The sequence below is a fragment of the Entelurus aequoreus genome, linkage group LG06 (genome assembly GCF_033978785.1).
Source record: "Entelurus aequoreus isolate RoL-2023_Sb linkage group LG06, RoL_Eaeq_v1.1, whole genome shotgun sequence".
Classification (NCBI taxonomy): Eukaryota; Metazoa; Chordata; class Actinopteri; order Syngnathiformes; family Syngnathidae; genus Entelurus; species Entelurus aequoreus.
In genome coordinates this window covers 20,634,145-20,655,793 of record NC_084736.1, presented here as the reverse complement: position 1 = coordinate 20,655,793, position 21,649 = coordinate 20,634,145, and the positions used below count along the sequence as shown (strand labels likewise).

General features: G+C 39.2%; 2 protein-coding genes across 7 annotated transcripts in view; one reads left to right on the top strand and one right to left on the bottom strand.

The window, feature by feature from the left end:
- Positions 1-184: 184 nt before the first annotated feature.
- On the bottom strand, positions 185-21,484 carry ddx42 (DEAD (Asp-Glu-Ala-Asp) box helicase 42). The gene is made up of 18 exons (XM_062050179.1): positions 21,340-21,484; positions 18,613-18,828; positions 18,380-18,530; positions 18,258-18,304; positions 14,207-14,243; positions 13,758-13,910; positions 10,628-10,732; positions 10,431-10,550; positions 10,180-10,356; positions 8,492-8,620; positions 8,306-8,405; positions 8,195-8,242; positions 8,025-8,122; positions 4,927-5,203; positions 3,827-4,053; positions 3,128-3,238; positions 2,893-3,000; positions 185-1,236 (listed from the first exon to the last, which is right to left on the bottom strand). Exons 2-18 carry the CDS (start codon positions 18,819-18,821, stop codon positions 736-738), a joined length of 2,598 nt encoding a protein of 865 aa, XP_061906163.1. The 5' UTR covers positions 18,822-18,828; positions 21,340-21,484; the 3' UTR covers positions 185-735.
- Positions 21,025-21,649, top strand: part of strada (STE20 related adaptor alpha) — a 21,363-nt gene continuing 20,738 nt past the window's right edge. For 2 of the 6 annotated variants that reach the window (XM_062050187.1, XM_062050188.1), the window contains exon 1: positions 21,490-21,567. Coding sequence is in view for 1 of the 6 variants with exons in the window: in XM_062050185.1 (XP_061906169.1) it covers positions 21,565-21,567 (3 nt within the window). In the remaining 5 variants the exon portion in view is untranslated. Of the gene's footprint in view, positions 21,048-21,437; positions 21,568-21,649 lie in introns of those variants that run through there. The other 4 variants (XM_062050192.1, XM_062050185.1, XM_062050184.1 and 1 more) reach the window with 4 other exon arrangements.

Genomic DNA, 21,649 nt, shown 5'->3' with positions numbered 1-21,649 from the left:
GCTCCAGCACCCCTGTAAGGGACAAGCGGTAGGAAATGGATGGATGGATGGAATCACCATTTGACAAGCAAAGCTTTTCTAAAGCCACAAAGTCTGCTTGTTTATTTGTGGAGATTAAAAATCAAGCAATCATCAGCAGCTAAAAGCAGATGTGTTGTGCAGGTATATACTGAAAGTCATAAAAAAAAAGTACAGGTCTAGACTTCAGGAGTCTTTATTGATCAAACCATAATTTGTCTGAATGAATCTTTCAATCCCCTTTACAAAAACAATTGTGAAAAGCACAAAGCACTAATGCCAGGGGGAGGCACTTCACTAAGACTCAAGTACGAGAACAGCCGTGTTTGATATCTGTTAGCGTTGAGTAGAAATGACAGCTTTATTTTACTAAGAAAAGAAACTGCGGTGTTAGCTTTGTTTTACAATGAGATGAAAACAAACACAAACATCGAATAAGTGTAGTTTGCAAGCAGGGAAGCCGGTCAGGAGCTGGACAACACAACCAACCTGAGCTGACAGCCGACAAAAGAATGAATATCAGTCGTATTGCTTGGTGCTACAGACCGACAATAACAGTTTGGATGGGATATGTACAGTTGTGCCAAGTTTGACTCTCTGCCTTTGATAAACGCTGTCGTTTATCAAGTGTCCACATCTCCATCTTGTGTCGGATATGCTCAAGCTCGCTGTTTTACACAAACAGGTCGACTACACATCGTTTCCTGACTGTGCCGCTTAGTTGTCCCACCTGCTCTTTCGACGTTTTGGTGGCTCAGGGACAGCAAAGCTATCATCTCCTCTGCTCCTCTCACTCTTTCTGTCCTCTCGGTCCCGCCGGCCTTCTTCCCCGTTGCGACTGTCGCCGTGGCGGCTACTGCTGTGGCGATCGCGGTCGCGATCCCGATCTTTATCACTGTCATGACGATCGCTCCTGTCTCTGTCGCTGTGGCGATGATGGTGACTGTCGCCGGCTTTGTCCCGCGAGCTGTCCCTCGGCGAGGACGTGGCGGGAGGAGGATAACTGCTCTGAATGGCGGGCACCGAGCTCAGAGAGCCGGCACTGGTGAAGCCCGGCATGGCGAAGGTGGAGGCTTTGGCCCTCTCCGAGCCGTTGGCGGATTCTGTGGGCACGGAGCTCAGGCTGCCGGCGCTGGTCCAGCCGGAGGAGCTGCTGGACTTGGTACTGAGCTTTGGAGGGTTGCCGGACGCCGCCACAAAGTGACTCTTGTACTGAGCCTGAAAAGAAGGATCCAGAATTAGGGCTGAGCGATATGGACGAAAAAGTATATCTCGATATATTTTTACTAGAGATGTCCGATAATATCGGACTGCCGATATTATCGGCCGATAAATGCTTTAAAATATAATATCGGAAATTATCGGTATCGGTTTCAAAAAGAAAAATTAATGACTTTTTTAAACGCCGCTGTACGGAGTGGTACACGGACGTAGGGAGAAGTACAGAGCGCCAATAAACCTTAAAGGCACTGCCTTTGCGTGCTGGCCCAATCACATAATATCTACGGCTTTTCACACACACAAGTGAATGCAAGGCATACCTGGTCAACAGCCATACAGGTCACACTGAGGGTAGTCGTATAAACAACTTTAACACTGTTACAAATATGCGCCACACTGTGAACCCACACCAAACAAGAATGACAAACACATTTCGGGAGAACATCCGCACCGTAACACAACATAAACACAACAGAACCCCTTGCAGCACTAACTCTTCCGGGACGCTACAATATACACCCCCCTCAATTGCAGGTTCAAGACATTAGATGGCAGTAGTGTACAGCTTATGGTGTGTTTTGTTTTGTTTTTTGTTGGACCTTACGAAGTGTTGTATTTCATTAACAAATGCATGATGCAACATACACCTCTTTTTCCCTTTTAAAATGTACCTCTACTCACTAAATATAGCTACAAAGTGGATCATTTCTGCTACGTTTTATTCTCTGGCAAAGCAGGCTCGTATTAGGTAGGAATGTGAATCTTTGGACATTGCACAATTCGATTTGATTCGATTCTTGGGGTTAATGAGTCAATTCAGAATCGATTCTCGATTCAAAACGTTTCTCGACTTAAAATCAATACTTTTTTTTTTTAACAACATTGGATGCCAGTTCTATGATTACCTACATTCCTCCATAAAATAGATAAACAGCTCTGATTAATTTATATATTACTTAAAAGATAGATAAACAGCTCTGATTAATTTATATATTACTTAAAAGAAAACTGGTTTTGTTTCGTAAAATTCTACCTAAACATTTAACAAAGTCAAATAAGGCAACAAAATAAGTATCCAACACTTTTCTTTTCTAAAGTAAATCTGTACAGTTCGTAAAGGCATCTATATCAACAATATGATTTGCCTGAGTGGCTAGACTGGACAGATTAGAAAAAAAATAAATCTTTTTTTTTTTTTTTTAAATCGAATTTGGATTTTTTTGGAATCGCTTTAGAATCGTTACAATTAAGAATGGTGATTAATCTAAAATGTTGTTTTTTTTGACACCCCTAGTATGAGGTGTGTTGTGAAGTGGAGTTACACCACACCTACAGTTATGCTACACACACATTTCTATTAGCATTTGTTTATGAGCAAGGGTGAAGTGAAAGCGCCAAATCTGCATATATCACAGACTTCCACGACTAAATAAATATATGGAAACACTGGATCATTTTTTTTAAGACAGCAGGCGTTCTTCTTCGGCACTGACTCAGTGCTCAGGTGCCGAGAACTGACGTGGCTTGCAGAGGAATAAGTGTTGTCCAGTATTAACTGACGACACCGAAAAAAGCAGATCTTTTTTGCGTGCTGGTATCAAAGTATCGATACTTTTGACAACCTTAGTTTGTATAAATCTAGTGGAGGTCTACCTGGAAGGCTTGTCTCATTGCAGATACGCGGTCTCCCATGGCTCCAGAGCCTGGTTTAGAGAAGCCTTCGTAGCTGCTCATGGAAGACAACACACTGCTGCTGCGAACCTGGAAGCGACAACACAATCCTATTTATGTTGCATGCCAGAAAAAAACACAACGCTGAAAAGGTAAACCTGCACTGGAATGTCCCTCAAAGTCAGCGAGAAGTTAAGAAAAATCTTTTGCTACTCACAGAACTGTCAGAACCCAATCCTGGTCTCTCTTTATAGCCAAGACCTCCTCCGCCGATATTCAGCCTCTTTCCTTGGCCACCTTTAAATCTGGATTTCCTGAACCAGGGATTCTAGAAATAAGCGCAACATGTCAAATGATTTACATTTACTAATTCTGCAGAAAATAAAGCACCTCAAATTAATCTTGATTTACACAAACATGATGAATTATTTCCGCATTTTAAAAAATTGACTTGACCAGCTGCAAGACTTGTGCAGGCCTAAATTACTGAAAAGATAGTTTTGGTCTATTTGGTCGGAACTATCTTTTTATTTTAACAAATGTGTTTTTGGGATTTTTGACATACACAGTTCAGAAATACAATTAAGCAAATGCAAATGTTCTATTTTTGGTCGGAGCTATCTCTAAAATGGTTGCCCGTCACTCATGCTTTTGTCCACCTTGGTTTACATGGCATTGACGAGTATTGAAACTGAAAGTTAACTTGACGTGTGTGCCGAGCAAACACCTGTTCTCCTCCAATCTCCTTTCAGGCTGGTACTTCATGACACCATTAAACGAGAGAAAATAATACATGTCTGTGCATAGATAACGAAACAGGGTGAGCTCATCATGTGTGTATCTCTAAAGGCAGAACAAAGGCCAATTCTAAAGCGTTCTATTCTGCTTAAAGGTGATAAATATTCCTCTAACTAACCTGCAAGGCTAAGTCCATCAGCTCTTTGGAGACGCTCTGATTGGCCCCCTCCAGGTTCCGCACAAGGTCCCCGGCGAACGCGGTATCCTTGCCGGTCAGAAGGGTGTAGGCCACGCCTTTCTCGCCTGCACGACCTGTTCGACCGATCCTGTGCGTGTGTGTGTCGATGTCTCGCGCCACGTCGTAGTTGACCACTGTGCGGATGGACGGGATGTCCAGACCACGAGCTGGGAGGGAAATCATGAAGTGACTGATTTGATTGGAGAACCATGACATGCTAGATCAGGGGTGTCCAAACTTTTCCTACAGAGGGCCGCACACTGAAAAATCCAAGCACGCGGGGGACATTTTTAAAACCAATACAATATATAGTTTTTTTAACCTATAGTTTGGTCCCGGGGACCCGAAGGGTGTCATTCATAAAAAAATTGTTTTTTTTTTTTTAATTCATCGATTAAGTCTGTATGTAGATCAACTTCAGGTCTATACAAAGTTTTTTGTCAAAACCCTGTTTTTTATGGCAAACACAAAATATGCAACATTTTCACCCCAAAATGTTCAAAGTGGAAAATTTGATGTAAAGTAATTGGAGCCTTAAATAGGTCAATAATTCATCACACTATTGATTATTATTTATGAGAAATGACAGTTAATTTTTTTTTTTTTTTTTAAACTATCAACACTTAAGTCTCTAGATTAACTTCAGATCTCTCCGTCGGTTATGAATTTGTATTATTTTTTTCTTGTTTGTTTTATGTCCTTTTTGTCAAATAAAACTTTTTTTTACATGGCAAAAAATTCCATAATTTCCCAAAAATATATTCAAAGTGGAATTTTTTCATGTGAAGTAATTGGAGCCTTGAATAGGTCAATAATTCATAACAACATTGATTTTGATTCATTATTATGTTTTGAGCAATGATAGCTATAAAGAACAAAAACAGCCTAGATGGCAGCTTTATGTTATTAAAGTCAACATTGCAACTTTTTTTTAGAATGTGCCACGTGCTACCAGGCCACACTTTGGACCCCCTGTGCTGGATGATACCAATCCATCCCAGCTCTGCAGGTGGCGGTAATGCGATCGGATCTGAACTCACCGGCAACATCGGTGGCCACCAGGACGGGCAAATTCTTCTTCTTGAAGTCGCTGATGACCTTGTTCCTCTCGCTCTGGTCCATGTCTCCGTGCAGGAGGCCCAGGCTGTAGCCCTCCTGCGTGAGGTTGGTGGCCAGCTCATCGGAGTTGGCCTTCTTGGTGACAAAGATGAGGACCGAGCCGGCAGAGGTGAACTCCACCAGGTGGCGAGTCAGCCAGCCCCATTTATCTTTGGGGCTGAGCAGCATCTCCACCATCTGCGTCACGTCCTCATTGGCCTGGCCACACACAGAAGTTAAAAATAGGCAGTATGGTTAATCACTTTATACGGTTGAACCTAAAAGCATAACATGCATAGTTTTATGTTGTTTTGGTACAAAAGAGAGAGGATTTGTTTGAAATGTTATTAAAAGTGCAAACTACAACCTTGTGGCAAATCTCTTGAGGAAGATTGCAAAGAAAAATTGGTGTTACAGATGTAAGTTTACAAAAAAAAAAAGTAATTTCCACTTTAATGGCGTGGACGGAATCATGTCCTTTATGTATCAAAACTATTATTGTATATTTTGACTTGAATTACAGCTGAATCTCGATATATGAACCCCTCTTTTAGCCAACTTTTCGGTTTATGAATTATTAGGTCAAGCACAAATGTGCCCCTGTGTAGGAAAATGCTTCATTCATTCAGTGTCCCGATGGCAACCATTTTGTGCTTGCTCGTATTGAAGGTATTGACGAAGCGGGCTTCGTAACACAGAATTTTTTAAATTGTGATGAGATCAGTGACGAACGGTGAACTAAACACTAGGTGAGGCATATATACTTTTGACGTTTTTTTACTTAAATTCATATTTGCAGCTCTAATCAGTTGATTTAGGTTGCACATTAGAGTAACAGGAAAAAAAGAAAGGAGTTATTCGCTTTCATAAAAATGTTATAATAATGATATTATGATATGATAAATGGGTCCAAAAAGTATTTGATAAAGTTGTTACAAAATACTTTTTGGTCCCATTTGCTTTTAACAAAATAAATCAAGTATTCTGAGTGTATCTTACCTTTCTGTATTTGTATCTGAAGCAGCAATAGCTATCCTCCATGAAAACGTACTTTGTATTCATTTTGTCTTAAAGTCCAGTTTAGAGAAGTATTTCATCTTGGATACAGTATATACTCCTCCATATTGGCAGACACATTCATTTAATGCAATTTCATTCCAAGCAATAAAACAATATTTTTGCATCTGACAAAAAACACCAATAAACACTGTCTTGCTCTAATAAAAATGGTAAATGGTAAATGGGTTGTACTTGTATAGCGCTTTTCTACCTTTTTAAGGAACTCAAAGCGCTTTGACACTATTTCCACATTCACCCATTCACATTCACACACTGATGGCGGGAGCTGCCATGCACGGCGCTAACCAGGCCCATCAGGAGCAAAGGTGAAGTGTCTTGCTCAAGGACACAACGGACGTGACTAGGATGGTAGAAGAACTCTCAGATTGCTGGCACGGCCACTCTCCCAACTTCGCCACGCCGCCCCCAAAAATGCCATGTTTGTTATAAATACAGTTAAAATAAAAACATTAAAATAAAAGTCTGGCTTCACTGGAGAGACAAGGGTTTGCTAGCTTGAGCACCCCTACTTCTCCCAGTGTGGCGAGTCAGAGTACTGCTGAGGGATTGAACTGCAAGTTGACAATATATCGCTCCCTACTTTGAGGCAGAGGTACTTGCTGCCTCATGGCCTGCCTTTTCCCCGTGGCACTCGCACGCACACGCTCAATACACTTTGTGTAGCCGGAGGCACTCCCTGTGGCTGCCTTACTTCTCGTCTGCCTTGTTATTTTCATTAGGAAACACAGAATTTCCGCCATTTTGACCCAGAAAATTATCAAAATATACAGGAACCACACCAAAATCACATAGAAAAAAAAAAACCAAAAGAAAAATATTCAGACTTATTTTATTTTATTACTTCGTTTTTGAACATTTCATGGTTAAGCCACCTGGTGGCAAGGTGAGGCACTGCCTCACTTGTCTCCCCTGACAGCACGTCAGTGGATGAGATTGGACTTTTCTACAACAAAAAAAAGATGCCAAAGTGGAGGAGAAGACACTACCTCTTGTTCAGCAGCATCTCTTCCAAGAGCGTGCGCTCATGCACACACACGACCCCTCGTACCCCTCACCTACCCCTCTGTCGGCTCAATCCTTTCCTTTTTTCAGCTGTTATTTTGCAGATGACGATGTAAAGTGGATTTTCCTTTTTTACATGTTTATTATTGTGGCAATATGGTTGTGACAGTAAAGGATTTTTGTGATTTCAGATAGTTTGTGAGGGCACCAAAGGGACTTCTGTGTGTGCATCTGTTAGCAGAGCAGCACATAAAGAATAGTTGAGCTTGTAGTTGTTGTTTTGGCTTGTTAATAAAAGTTGATTGTTGATTAAACTTGTTGATCCAAAACCTCCTTGTTATGTTTGTTTGATATACAGTACTATATAGCACTTTATATTGTGTTCAAAGTGTACAAACCTTCACTGAAATATGGAATTTTGCCGAAGCTGGAACCAATTATTCATATTTAAATTGTTTCTTATAGAGAAATTTGCTTCACTATACAAACGTTTCAATTTACAAACCCTGTTTAAAAACGGATTAAGTTTGTAAATCAACGTTGCACTGTTCTGGTCAAAATTGTTCCATGCACTGATAAATTGAGGGATTTTTGCATTTAATTAACGGACATTTTTATTTTTATTTAAAGAAAGAAAACTCTAGTGTGGATAAATGTTGTGCTTCACTTTAGGTTGATGATGTATAAAGTGCTTATGAAGACTTTACAGTTACATTCTTTGCCTACACTAATTCTAGGGTTTTTAGGAGCCATTTTTAAGCTTTATTTTACAAGATTATTTTGTAAATAACCACAACTGATAAATGGTAATTATCGTTAAAATTATTTATAAACAGAACAACGTACAGTGAACCGAAAACTGCGACTAGAATCGAACCGTGGATTATGTGACGCGTTCCAGCCCTAGTTAGCATTGTGGTTAATAATACCATGGCAGATGGCCTATGATAGCACATACCTCTCCAATGTCTCCCTGCACCACACGGATAGGATCCATCAGTATGTCTCTGGCTAACCTCTCAATCTTCTTTCGGAAAGTGGCGCTGAACAGAAGGGCTGCGAGGAGAATGACGTCAAAATTTGAATGTTGACTAATTGTGATAGAATAGTGAGAGGAAAAGCACTCACTCTGCCTGTCTGGGCGCACGTGACTGGCGATGGATCGAACTTGATACTCTAAAAGTGGATCAAGAAATGTCAACAAAAGTGCACAAAAGCTGCTTTTTTTTTGCAACCTACCGAAGCCCATGTCAAACATGCGGTCAGCCTCGTCAAACACCAGGTAGGACACTCTCTGCAGGGATGTGGCCTTCTTTTTCACATGGTCAATTAGACGACCCTGTGCAAAAAAAAACATTGTCATTAAATCTTGTATTCATTAATGATTTGAGCTCAAACAGACCAAAAAGGTGCTTTTCTTCTTACCGGCGTGCACACCACAATCTCTGCCCCTTCCTGCAGAGCCTTGGCCTGCTCCCACATGCTGCCTCCTCCGTACACGGCCACCGAGCGCAGCGAGTAGGCTTTGCCGAAACGTTTGCATTCTGCGTGGATCTGGAGAAGCAGGAAATCATGACTGAGGGTTGGCTTTTTGGTAGGGCTGGGCGATTATGACAAAAATAATCATCACGATTATTTTGATTGTTATTGAAATCATGATTATTCACACATTTGAAAACATGAGTATTTTACCACATAAAAATGTACTTTAATAAAAACAAAACCTTGATATAAATGAGTCACAAATAAAAAGTTATTATTTTCGTTAATATTTTTTCAGTTTTTTACCTTTTACACTTATTTTACCATCACAGGGGTGTGTCCTTTTTGTTTCAGAACATTTTTTTTAATAAATGTTTGTAAATTAATGCAAAAATCCTCACAAATTTCAAAACATGAGTATTTATTTTACCGCCGGAAATAAACTTTAAATAATAATTCCCAAGAAAACCTGGATGTAAATTAGTAGCAAATAAACGAGTAAAAAAAATAATAGCAGCAACATTAAATTTAAATAATATGATAAAATTATGTTTACATTTTACGTTTATTTTACCACCTCAGAGTGTGCTCTTTTTGTGTAACATTTTTTTTTAAATGTTTGTTAATTAAATACAAAAACACTCATTTATTGGCGCAATACATGTTTGAACAATTGTAACCAGTATTTTAAGTCAAAGCGTAATAACTGTGTAAGATTATGCTTGTGTAAGGTACATTTTTGAAACCTTTATTTTGTTCGCACAGTCTAACTGAATTTTGACTTTGCTGTTATTGTGAAGGCGGGAAGGAAGTGTTCTGTTGTTCTGAGGTTGACAAGTAAGAAGACATATTCAGGCTGTTTTTAAAACAAAAAGAAAAAGATAAGAAAGGGTGAGCCTCTCAAGTTGCAACTGCTGTCCTGATCTGTCATTGATGTCGACAACAACCCAAGCAGACGAGATGTGTGGGTGTGTGAATTGTTCTTGCTCAATTTATCTTCCTCGTTTAGTCGCTGTTTCAAGTGGCCGTCTCCACATTGTTTAGGAAGATGAATTTTGGGGATGAATGAGCAATACAGACCACATTATTTTCCCAAACAAATGTTCCTTTTCCTCATAATGACAGCATTTCACTCACATTGTCATTTTTTTGTAATTTTCTGCATTTAACTGCGGATTCCCTTTTATTGGCCACTTCTGTGATTCTGTCCGCGGTCACGCTAACGCGCAAATGCCTTACTTTTTGTTGTTGAGTTTAGTGATTATTGATTAGGCATACTAGCGATGTGTCAAATAAAAAGTAGCAACCATGGTGACATCCCAAACCATTATAATTTTTCACACTATCGCACCTCATCTGTTTCACCGTTACAAGCTTAGGAATTTGCATGCACGTTGGCCAATTAAAGGTTTTTCGACTATAATATTTTTGGGATCATATCCGAGGATGTTGTTGTGGTTTGTGCAGCCATTGAGACATTTGTGATTAAGGGCTATATAAATAATCTTTGATGGATTGATTGATGATCGTGAGACCCCAAAATTTAAATCTTGATTAAAATTCAATAAATTGTCCAGCCCCTTTGTAAAAGACCTCTAAGAGGATCAAGTGTGAAGAGCAAGGTGGCTTACCTGCTGGCAAAGCTCTCTGGTGGGGCACACAATGACTGCGATGGGCCCCTCCCCGGCCTCCAGCTCCTTCTGGTCCATGATGTGGACCAGCATGGGCCAGATGAAAGCGGCAGTTTTGCCACTGCCGGTTTTTGCAATGCCAATCATGTCGCGTCCCGACATAGCGATGGGCACACCCTAAATCCACGACACTTTGCATCAAACACAATATTTCAGCTTTAAGATTCACCCCCCGAGTGCGTTCACGATACCTGGCACTGAATTGGCGTGGGCTGGGTGTACTCAGACTTGCGGATCTGATGCATTAGCTGCTCGTCAAAGCTAAAGTGAGCAAAGCTGGTGCAGGGTTTGGGTGGGGCTGCACCAGAAACCTGAATATTGCAAACAAGACATGAGCAATATTTCTATACAGAGTCTTCAGAGACAAAACATTAGAATGAATACTTACTCGCAAGTTAAGTTTTTGTCGTAATTCTACCACTTGAGTTCCGGTCAGAATGCTGAGCTCCTCGTGCTCATTGTAGAAGTTTTTCTCAAAGGGTGGGTAATCAATCTATTAGAAAAGTGGGGAAAACATCTTACTTATTCATATTAATTAGTCACTTTTACAAAATTAGGAAGTACATGATGAAATAATCCCTTTCATTTTACTATTACACTGTAGGTAAACACATAATAATGGGACTGTTTGATTGTAGCATGTTGTTACAACTCCTTAAAGTAAATGGCGTCACGACTTGACACTTGATCATATACTGGTCTGCCATTAAATAAATTAGCTTATATTTAGCACAGGTGTGTTCAAAGTGCGGCCCATAGCTAATTTGCTGACTGTAAGCATGCTATTGTTAGAATAGTACTGTTGGCATGCTAGCTTTATTAGTTCATTTTTCCCATATTTTTGTTACTTGACGCTATCTCGCCAGAGTGCTAGCTGTTAGCATATCAATTCAGCTTTGGCTCTTCAGCTTTCACACTTTCACACGCATTTTCTAGTTCTTTAAAAAAAAAAAAGTATATATATATATATAGTACAGGTTTTGAACGTAAAAAGTACCAAAACGGCCCCTGTATTTGTCAGTCTGTGGCCCTCAGGGAAAAAATGTTGGGCACCCCTGATTTAGCGAGTATTTAAAACCCTTTAGATTGTCTTTTTTTTTTTTTTTTTAAAGGCGACGAGCCATACATTTAACAATATGTTGACTTATTGGACACTTTAGCATGTATATAGATCTTCTCAATTAGCAAAAGGTGCTGCTGTGCCCCTTTCAATGTAAAGTTAAAGTATCAATGATTGTCACACACACACTAGGTGTGGTGAAATTTGTCCTCTGCATTTGACCCATCCCCTTGTTCACCCCCTGGGAGGTGAAGGGAGCAGTGGGCAGCAGCGGTGGCCGCGCCCGGGAATAATTTTTGGTGATTTAACCCCCAATTCCAACCCTTGATGCTGAGTGCCAAGCAGGGAGGTAATGGGTCCCATTTTTATAGTCTTTAGTATGACTCGAAACACTCACAGCACTTTGATATTAAAAAACACAAAATAAAAAGTTAATTTGTATTTTTAAACCTATTGTTTTTGCATTTCGTGTTTTTTGCGCACATGTGTCATGGCCAATCATGCAACTGAGATGCAACCTAGGGCCGCAAATTAATTGCAGTCGAAACACTGAGCAGAGGGTTCCAAAGTGCTGCATGGGGGTCATTTTTGGCCTGCAGCTAGATTGTTATTGGGCCTATTCATATTCTAAAAATAAAAACGACTCATTATTATTGATGAATAGATATGACAATTTGATTTGTCATGGGTGACCCGATACGATCCCAATAGTGGAACTTTTCAAGTATTTTGCAATACCGATATTGATCGGATACGATATCAGCAGAAATAATACATTCTTTTATTATTATTAGTGTGGAATGTTAGTAAGGGTTCAATCAAGTGAAGTTACTCAGAGATTAAAAACACTGTCCTATTTATTATTAACTGTCTGGAACAAACTTATGCTGTCTTTAAAGGTCACCTATTATGCAAAACCAACTTTTCTTACCTATTGGTACCTGCTGTTGTGTATTTGGAATCTGCATAAGTGCCGAAAATTTGAAATCAAACCATGAAGCATTGTGGAGATATTTATAAAACACTCTTGCCTTCCTTCATACTTCCTCCAAACGAGATGTTTGGAATTTGGTCTGTCCTGGGACGTTTTTCACACCGAGTTACCTCAGTGTATTAGGCATGTATGGTATAAAATCACCCAAAGTGCTTTACACCAGTCAGCCATTTTTCTCCAGGCTGTAATCAATAACTTCCTTCTTTTTCTAAATCCTCTTGTTGTGGGGCAGATTCATCTTCCGCTGTTGCCATTTTTAATACAAAGTTTTAACTTATATCCGTCAGTCACCTCACTATGGAAGCGCTAAAGACTACAACATGGATGACAGGGAGAAGACACTGTCAAAGTGGAGGCATGTAAATAAGACCGCCCACAAAACTGTGCATCTTAAAGAGACGCTCAGAAAGCGGCTTGGAAACGGTCTGTAAAACATTCTATGCAACATCTTGACTAAAGAACCACCATTACATGTTATGTAGACCACAAGGAAGTCTTTTCAATGTAGGAATAACAAATCATAATATGAACCCTTTTAGTATTGGTCAATACCGATATTGATCCGATACGATAGCAGCAGGATAATACATGCTTTGATTATATTGTATTGTGAATGTTAGAAAATGCTTGATCAAGTGAAATGAGTCAAACAGAGAGTCTTTTCAATGTAGGAATAACAAATCATATTATGAACCCTTTTAGTATTGGTCAATACCGATATTGATGCGATACGATAGCAGCAGGATAATACATGCTTTGATTATATTGTATTGTGAATGTTAGAAAATGCTTGATCAAGTGAAATGAGTCAAACAGAGAACAATAATTCTTAATATTATGACATAGTAAATTTAATGATGCGGACACGTTTGTTACTTGATACTTTCTAATACGCTTCTGCCTTGGAGACTTTATATGTGTAAGTAACATGCAACTATATTTGTTTGATACCTGTTTATATTGAAAAATGTGCTGTTTTACACGGCACTAATGTCCAATTAAGGACACTTATATGTCTAACTTCTGTGTTCATCTGTTGTGTAGCTGCTAGCCCCTAGAAGCCTATAACCTAGCATGTTTACTTTTTGTAAATGACTTGACTAAAATAGAAGAAAAGACCAACCTTGTGTGTTTATTGTAAGACATTTGGATGCTAACTGGCTGTCCAGCTTTGCACAAGTAAACACGCTTCAGGACTGATTGTATCAGCGTGTTTATATCAGAAAATTTAGATGCAAGCCAATATAATCCCATACTTGTTTTTTACATATATCGGACCGGGACACCCCTAGCTATTACACAAAGCCAACATGTTGATGTTTTGTTAAGACAGATATTGACCTACATTGGATTGGTGTTTGCATCTTTGTTGCACAAAATGTTTAAAACAAATTGCTGAACACTCCTGGTATACAATATAGAAATACTTTTAGAAGTATTTTAACCATTTGATAAGATTGGTACCTCTGAGTGGTCAATCGGAGGGAGGGGCATGATGATTTTCTTGGTTATAGGAGCAATGGGGTTGCCGTCACTGTCGTAGTCCACATTCTCCTCCTCCTCCTCCAGGGTCAGGCCGGCTGTGGGGTTCTCGGCCATGTAGCGAAAGTAGGCCTCCTGCAGAAAGCATAAGCTCTGGCGTGAGGAACAGAGCTGCTCAACACAGCCAATAATCAGGACGATGACACACATGGTTTGTGTGAGATTGCTGATTGTGTCATGGCTACATCAACACACAACATGCTTTGTTTTCTTCTGAGAACAAACTAGGCAAAAAAAAAGTGAAGATCCAAATACAACCGATAAAGTGCTTCTATGATCATGTAGCAGGGAGGGGAGAGGCTTTGAGGGGGATCACTGTGACCAGCGATGTGATTGAATGCTGTAATAAATATTGTGAAGGGCTCACTCACTTGTTCATCTTCTTCTTCAATGTCATCACGAATACCCCTGAAATGAAAAGCGGAGAAAAAAAACTTCCCTGCGGCTCGTTCATACACCCAAAACAGCCCCCCCATCTTTGTCTGAGCACGCTCACTGTGCTTACCTGGTGGTACGCTAACTACCGCACCAAGGAGTATTAGGGCCACAACCAATTAAAAACTTACGTGTTCCGAGACAAAGAAAGTTTACGTTTATGCTTTGCTAACAATGTTCTCATATTACTTTATTTTTAATTTGAAAGAAATGATTCTGATCATTTTTCAACTTAAACGCAAAACTTTTTGGACTAGCAAGCTGACATAAAGGAAACTGCACATCCAATTGTGACTTTGGCCAGAAGAAAATGGGTGGTAATAAAATGTTTTTCAACCTATAGCAATTTGTTAACATGGGCTTCCTCCATTTCTGCATATTTTTACTCTCAATTGTCTTTTCATATGATATTTTAGCAACAGGAGTATTGTGTATGGCGCTGAGCTGATATTCAAGGGTTGGGATGTGAAGTAGAGATCGACCGGCATGGTTGTTTTGGCCCGATACCGATTATTAGTAGTCAAGGAGGCCGACAACCGATATTTGGAGCAGATATTCATTTGCAGTAAAAGTTGCTTAAACATGAAGAGTATATGCCAGTAAACAACTAGACTAGGCTTTAAGTTGTTTTAATATTATTTTATTAGTAATTATTTTTTTAGGGAACGTCGGACCAGTAACGACATAATGTTTATGCTGTGCTAATGTTGTGGTTAATTTAGCAACAAAAAACATCAGCGACTTTTACCTTTATTACGTGTGTCTAAGAGGAGCATCAACATTTGCATTTCAAAATATGGGAAATCTCCTGGGAAAATTGATAAAAACATGGCATTTTTCAGCATCACAATATCTCACCATCTACTAAATTTTACAACAGTTTATGGATTTAATACATTCTAAGGTTTCCTCATGAGTAACCTCGAAATATTTTGAACATTTAAAAAAATTCTGGGCTCCTTTACGTAGTTTATAGTTGGGGTATTTTTCAAGCTGTCTGAAATAATTTCTTCCGCGATGTTACAGAAAGTAAGAGAATGTGTAAGCTCCTGCCTGCTCTTCTTTACTTACGTATATAACAAGTCTCCAACTTGTCAAGATATTTACACAAAATTTGGATTTTTTTTGCTAACGCAGCTGAGATAGGCTCCCCCCCGCGACCCCGAAAGGGACAAGCGGTAGAAAATGGATGGATGGATATCTTTGTTGTCCTCTTAATGTCTATACATCTATGTCGCGTTATTTGATTTAATCACGCAACATGAAATTCACAGCGCTCTTTTAATGAGCATTGCAGACGGAGGCTTGTTGAGCGACTCCATCTCTGCGGTAGTGAAAACAAACAACATGGGACCGGGAAGACGACAGGAAAGAAGGACAAAAACCGGATTTTCCGGGAAACATTTGAGGTTTTGACAGGTAAGCCAAGGAGAAGTTCTGTAGGCAGCAGAGAGACAGAGAGCACTGCAAAAGTTTCAATGTACTGTTAGCAGCTGAGCGCACTGATAATTCTCACAAAAACTCAAATAAATGCCTTGTCAGATATCCAAACATTTTTGGGGATAATTATTAACAATAAGAGTAATTTCTATCCTTAAATTAATTTAAAAAAAGGGGGCACTTTTCTCATGCAAGGCAAAAGGTCTGGTGCTTGAGCAGTGGTTATTACTAATTATTATTATTATTATTTTTTAAAATACTGGTATCATATGTTTATATATTGTATCTGCTGATGTAGTTCTGTTGTAGTTAAAATAAAAAAAGGCCGATACAGGTTTATGTCAAAATGACAAAAATGGGTCCAGTCGATAATCAGTCAATCTCTACTGAATAGTACACAGGATTGTTTTGTAGATGCCAAAAAAAGGTTGATTTGTGCACAGTCATCCTGTCACCGTGAAAATATTTTACAATAGTATCTGCTCTGATTTCCTTAGGTATCTTGGCTCCAATGACTATAATAAAGCTTTCGTATATGTTTAAATCTTTCTTGAGGTGGCTAACGGTCTAAAAAAAAAGGAAATAAATAGGTGTAGAATACAGTGTAACACTGTAATTATTTTATTTTGAAGCTTCCTTTGTGGTGAACAGGAAGTCACTGTGTGTTAATGCAGTGTAACTAGACAGTAGTAATGTTATCGCTCCTTAATCGTAATGAGGAAGTTGTCCACATATATGGAACAGTTATGATAGAAATAAACCTTTTGGTTCGCAAACTTTGTCGCCAAAACTAGTCAACCACATACTGTATCAGGCATGTGATTTGACCACAATGAAAAAGACTGAAAAAATTTCCGGGGGTCTGGGGGACGAAGGCCCCCAGCCAGGTCCAGGGCGGTGCCCTGGTGGGGGGACAAGGGGGACAACGCCCCCCGAAGCTCCTGGTTTTTCACCAATTTAACATGCTAAAATTAACAAAGACAGCACCATTTGAAGAAAATATTTGTGTTAAAGACATGAAAACATTAATAGAACATGCATAACCCAATTATCCTAATGAATCACTGTATATGGTTCAGTCCCAACAGTATTTGGTCACTAATATTTACATCTTGTGTTCATTTCACATCCACAGGTGTCACATTGATCAGTGTTATTATCTACAGTTTATTTACAGTATTACCACATTACTTCAGTTCATGTAATGTAATGTAAACATTTCATTCTTTTCGCCAAAATAGGATATACATTTATGAAAATAATTAAACATGTTTAGTATTGTTTACTCATATTTGAAAATAGGAAATAATAATAATGTGAGGACACTGACATATTGCATGAAACAAGTGTGAAAATATTTACCTTCAAGATTGTTACACCACTGACAATAATTTCAAGACTACATAAGAACTTAAAATTACAAAATAGTATTATATGCAAATTTATTTCAAATAAATTGTTAACTAGAATCAATAATGCGACTCTTTGAATTTCTGTAATTTCATAATATATTTTCACGTGGCTTTTAATTTTTAGAAAAACCCATTTATATTTCGCAAAGCAATAATTGGTTAATATTTAAAACAAACATGCGTATTTCGCAAGCAAATATTTTTTAGCTTACCTCATTATTAACAACCCTGTCTGCAACTGAAGTGGGTGGATCTTTCCTCTCGATGTCTACGGCAGTTGTAGATGTAAACAAGATGAAGTCCGTAAGGTTTGCTCACTTTCGGTTGACATCCAAAAGTACCAGCTAGTGAAAAGTTTGTTTTCCTTGCTTCAAGTTGTTTCATATGTTTTTGGCGTTTCACATGTACTTCCAAACCCTTGAGACCTCGTGATCCATAGTCAATATTATCATGACACCGCGTGCACAAAACCTTTCCGGGACAATCGATTTTCCGAATAAAATCACCGAACAAAGTCGTAACTTCCTTCTTCCCAACAGTATCAGTGATTTCCCTTTCCATCCAGTCCCATCGAAACTTATTTTTGACATGTTTATCAATTTCTTTTACTCGTAAAGCGTCCTTTCTCTCGAGAACCGACATCGTTTACATATGGAAAATGGCGCTAATAACCATTATGAATGATGACGTTATTAACGTCATCATTCATAACAGATGTCCGGTTTGGTCCCAAGGAACATATCGACCAATCAACTACGGCGTAATATAAACTACGTCTCGAATCTTGATTTAGGGTCGGAAAAAAAACGGAAAAACGGGAGATAATTTTTTTTTTCCCCCCGAGATTAAAAAAGACGGAATTCCGACTTTAGACGGAAAAATCACATGCCTGCTGTATGTCGACGTCGACTTAAGTGGGCACTTTATAAGTTGTTCGACATAAAGACAGTTGGCGACAAAAGCAGGAATTATATATTGTTATTGTTACGATATTGTTATTCAATCATATTTCCAGAGTGGCTCTAATACTCCTTTGTACTGTAGCACCAGACTGGAAATGCAGGCATGTCGCTTACTGCGCCACACAATACAACAAAGACACTTTTTTTAGATAAAGATACAGAAAACATCTTACTTGGCCGCCTTTTCCTCAATTTTCTTAATGTCCTTTGCCGCTTGGTTCTGGCAGGGAAGGAGTTTTGTGAGTGAGAGAACGACAAGTCGAGTAGTTGATGTTTGCCAGTTGATTGCACTCACCTCGACCTCGGCCATGAAGGCGTCGAGGGGATCGTCCTCGCTGTCTGAGCCGCCACCAGACTTCATTTGCAGCCGTGTGGGCGAGTTCTCAGCCGGGATGTACGGCAGGTCCACGTTGCTGCTGGACTCCTCTTCATCGTCCTCAAAATACCTACCATTCACATGTTGGTGTACATGTCATTCGCAGACATTGTTGTCGTTTTTGTTGTGTGTACACAAGACGGAACACTCACGCATTCTCTTCATCAAAATTGCTCCTTTTAGTTCCTATTTTGTAGAATGATGGGAGTTGGCCTTTCCCGTAACCGCTGCTTGATCCAGGAGGCCCAAATGTTGTGTGAGATGGTTTGGAAACTTGGGGCTCCTCTTTCTTCCCGGCAAGTGAAAATCCTCCAAAGCCGAACCCTCGCTTCACACCGGGAGCTCCTTTGTTCCAATTCATGGCTAGACTGTGAGAAAACAATCGGATTATCATCTCAAATCCATGCAATAAGAATAAAAATACAGTATCATAGTTTGTTTTGAAATCCTAGTTGCTGTTATCACTTTCGGGGGCCGCGCACAAACCACACAAATCCGATATATATTATAGAGCTGCACAATTATGTCGCATTATGTAAATAGATAGATAGATAGTACTTTATTGATTCCTTCAGGAGAGTTACATCAGGAAACTAAAAATTCCAGCAGCAGTGTACAGAATTGAGATAGAATTTAAAAAGTGAATAATACAGGTATAAATGGAAATAAAATAGAAAATATAACAATAAGAATAAAAATATAACTGTAAAAATAAGAATATAACAAGAGGAAACTAGGCAGTAGTGACCATGTTATGAAAAGAAAAAAATTAAGAAAAACGGTAATACTGTTGATTATATTAAATATTTGATGTGTATATTGCAACTTTAAAATGTATTGCACTGTTATTGCAGCAATGGTTCTGACGATTCCTCAGAAATAATGTTAAAAAACAACCTTAAGTCTTGTCCAGCTGTTGACTGATATATACTATTCATGTTTAAGTAACTTTTAAAGCAAATTAATATTTGCCTTAAATATCGGTTATCGGCTTCCTTGACTACTAAAAATGGGTAATAGCCCTGAAAATACCATATCCGTAAATTTCTGATTATTATTGGATATTATTATGAAATTAGTGCTAAATTTGGTCACAAAATAACGCCGACAATCATATCGTTTATCAGCAATACTCTGTGGGACAATATATCATCCAACAACATTTTTTAAAATAACCCCTCTGTATAATTTGTATCGGTTCTTTCTTCATTTAAAGAGCATGATGTAGAGTAAAAGCTCTGAGTCTGTCTGCATAGAGCCAAATACTTTTGAAAGTAAATGATTGCATATCATTTTAATGTGCATGTTGATAGACGGTCTAAAAGTGATGTCTTCCTTCTTAGATTTATAAAAATCGCAAAACGAATCGCAATTTTGCAGAGAAATATCGCGATTGGGTTTTTCTCAAAATCATGCAACCCTACTATAGTCTATTGAAATCTGAGGAAAATACACATCACTGGTGTGTTTTTAGCATCTAATAGATTTTAGTCTCGGTGTCAATATGCTCATTAGTAGAGATTTTCGACAATATCGGACTGCCGATATTATCGGCCGATAAAGGCTTTAAAATGTAATATCGGAAATTATTGGTATCAGTTTCAAAAAGTTAAATTTATGACTTTTTAAAACGCCGCTGTACGGAGTGGTACACGGACGTAGGGAGAGGTACAGAGCAGTTGCGTCGCCCAGTCATACTTGCCAACCCTCCCAATTTTCCCGGGAGACTCCCGAATTTCAGTGCCCCTCCCGAAAATCTCCCGGGGAAACCCTTCTCCCGAATTTTTCCTGATTTTCATCCAGACAACAATATTGGGGGCGTGCCTTAAAGGCACTGTCTTTGCGTGCCGGCCCAATCACATAATATCTACGGCTTTTCACACACACAAGTGAATGCAAGCATACTTGGTCAACAGCCATACAGGTCACACTGAGGGTGACCGTATAAACAACTTTAACACTGTTACAAATATGCGCCACACTGTGAACCCACACCAAACAAGGATGACAAACACATTTTGGGAGAACATCCGCACCGTAACACAACATAAACACAACAGAACAAATACCCAGAACCCCTAGCAGCATTAACTCTTCCGGGACGCTACAATATACACCCCCCGCTACCCCCTACCTCAACCCCCCCACCTCAACCTCCTCACGCTCTCTCAGGGAGAGCATGTCCCAAATTCCAAACTGCTGTTTTGAGGGATGTTAAAAAAAATAATGCACTTTGTGACTTCAATAATAAATATGGCAGTGCCATGTTGGCATTTTTTTCCATAAATTGAGTGGATTTATTTTGGAAAACCTTGTTACATTGTTTAATGCATCCAGCGGGGCATCACAACAAAATTAGGCATAATAATGTGGTTATTCCACGACTGTATATATCGGTATCGGTTGATATCGGAATCGGTAATTAAGAGTTGGAAAATATCGGGATATCGGCAAAAAAGCCATTATCGGACATCTCTACTCATGAGTGAACAACGTACGTAAACAAAAACAATACAATATTCAATATGAACGTTTGTGTGTACAGCTAAGAATCGAAGCTTTCGGCACAAATTCGGTTTGCAAAAAGGTAGGAACGTATCAAAAACTGAATAATATAGCTAGAGGACCAAGGCAAGGCGTTGCATTGTGATTATTACTCAGTAAATAACAACGTAAAGAACACGATGACAACATTACACGGGAGAGTAGCATTATTAGCATTTAGCTGGCTAGCAAGGCCGCAAACTCAGCCCGTGCTGTCCTGTCGGTGTGCACACTTTTTCTCTGCAGCTGCCGTAATGCATTTAAAATGCACATTACCAAAAATGTGTGTGTTACACTTTGGAATATCGCTTATGTCCACGCTTTTGTCCGTTTACCTGTGAGCTGGTATCCCACAAAACGAGCCACAGCGCTTTCCTCAGCGGAAGAAAACGTATACGTCATCAACACGCGCCACTTTTTTCCCTTTGTGTGACGTAAAACTCGCGCGACTCCGACGTCAGCTGTCAGCGGCGCTCAAGCGATGGCGAGCTCGTTTTGTTATCATGAAGTGTAATTGTTACTCCATTGGTCATTACTGTCCCGATATTGGCGTGCTATGAATGGTAAGGCAATACCTTATTTTTGATGTATGCGAAACAACAAAAAGTTACGTGACGGACACCGGATTTAAAAATTTTAGCTTGC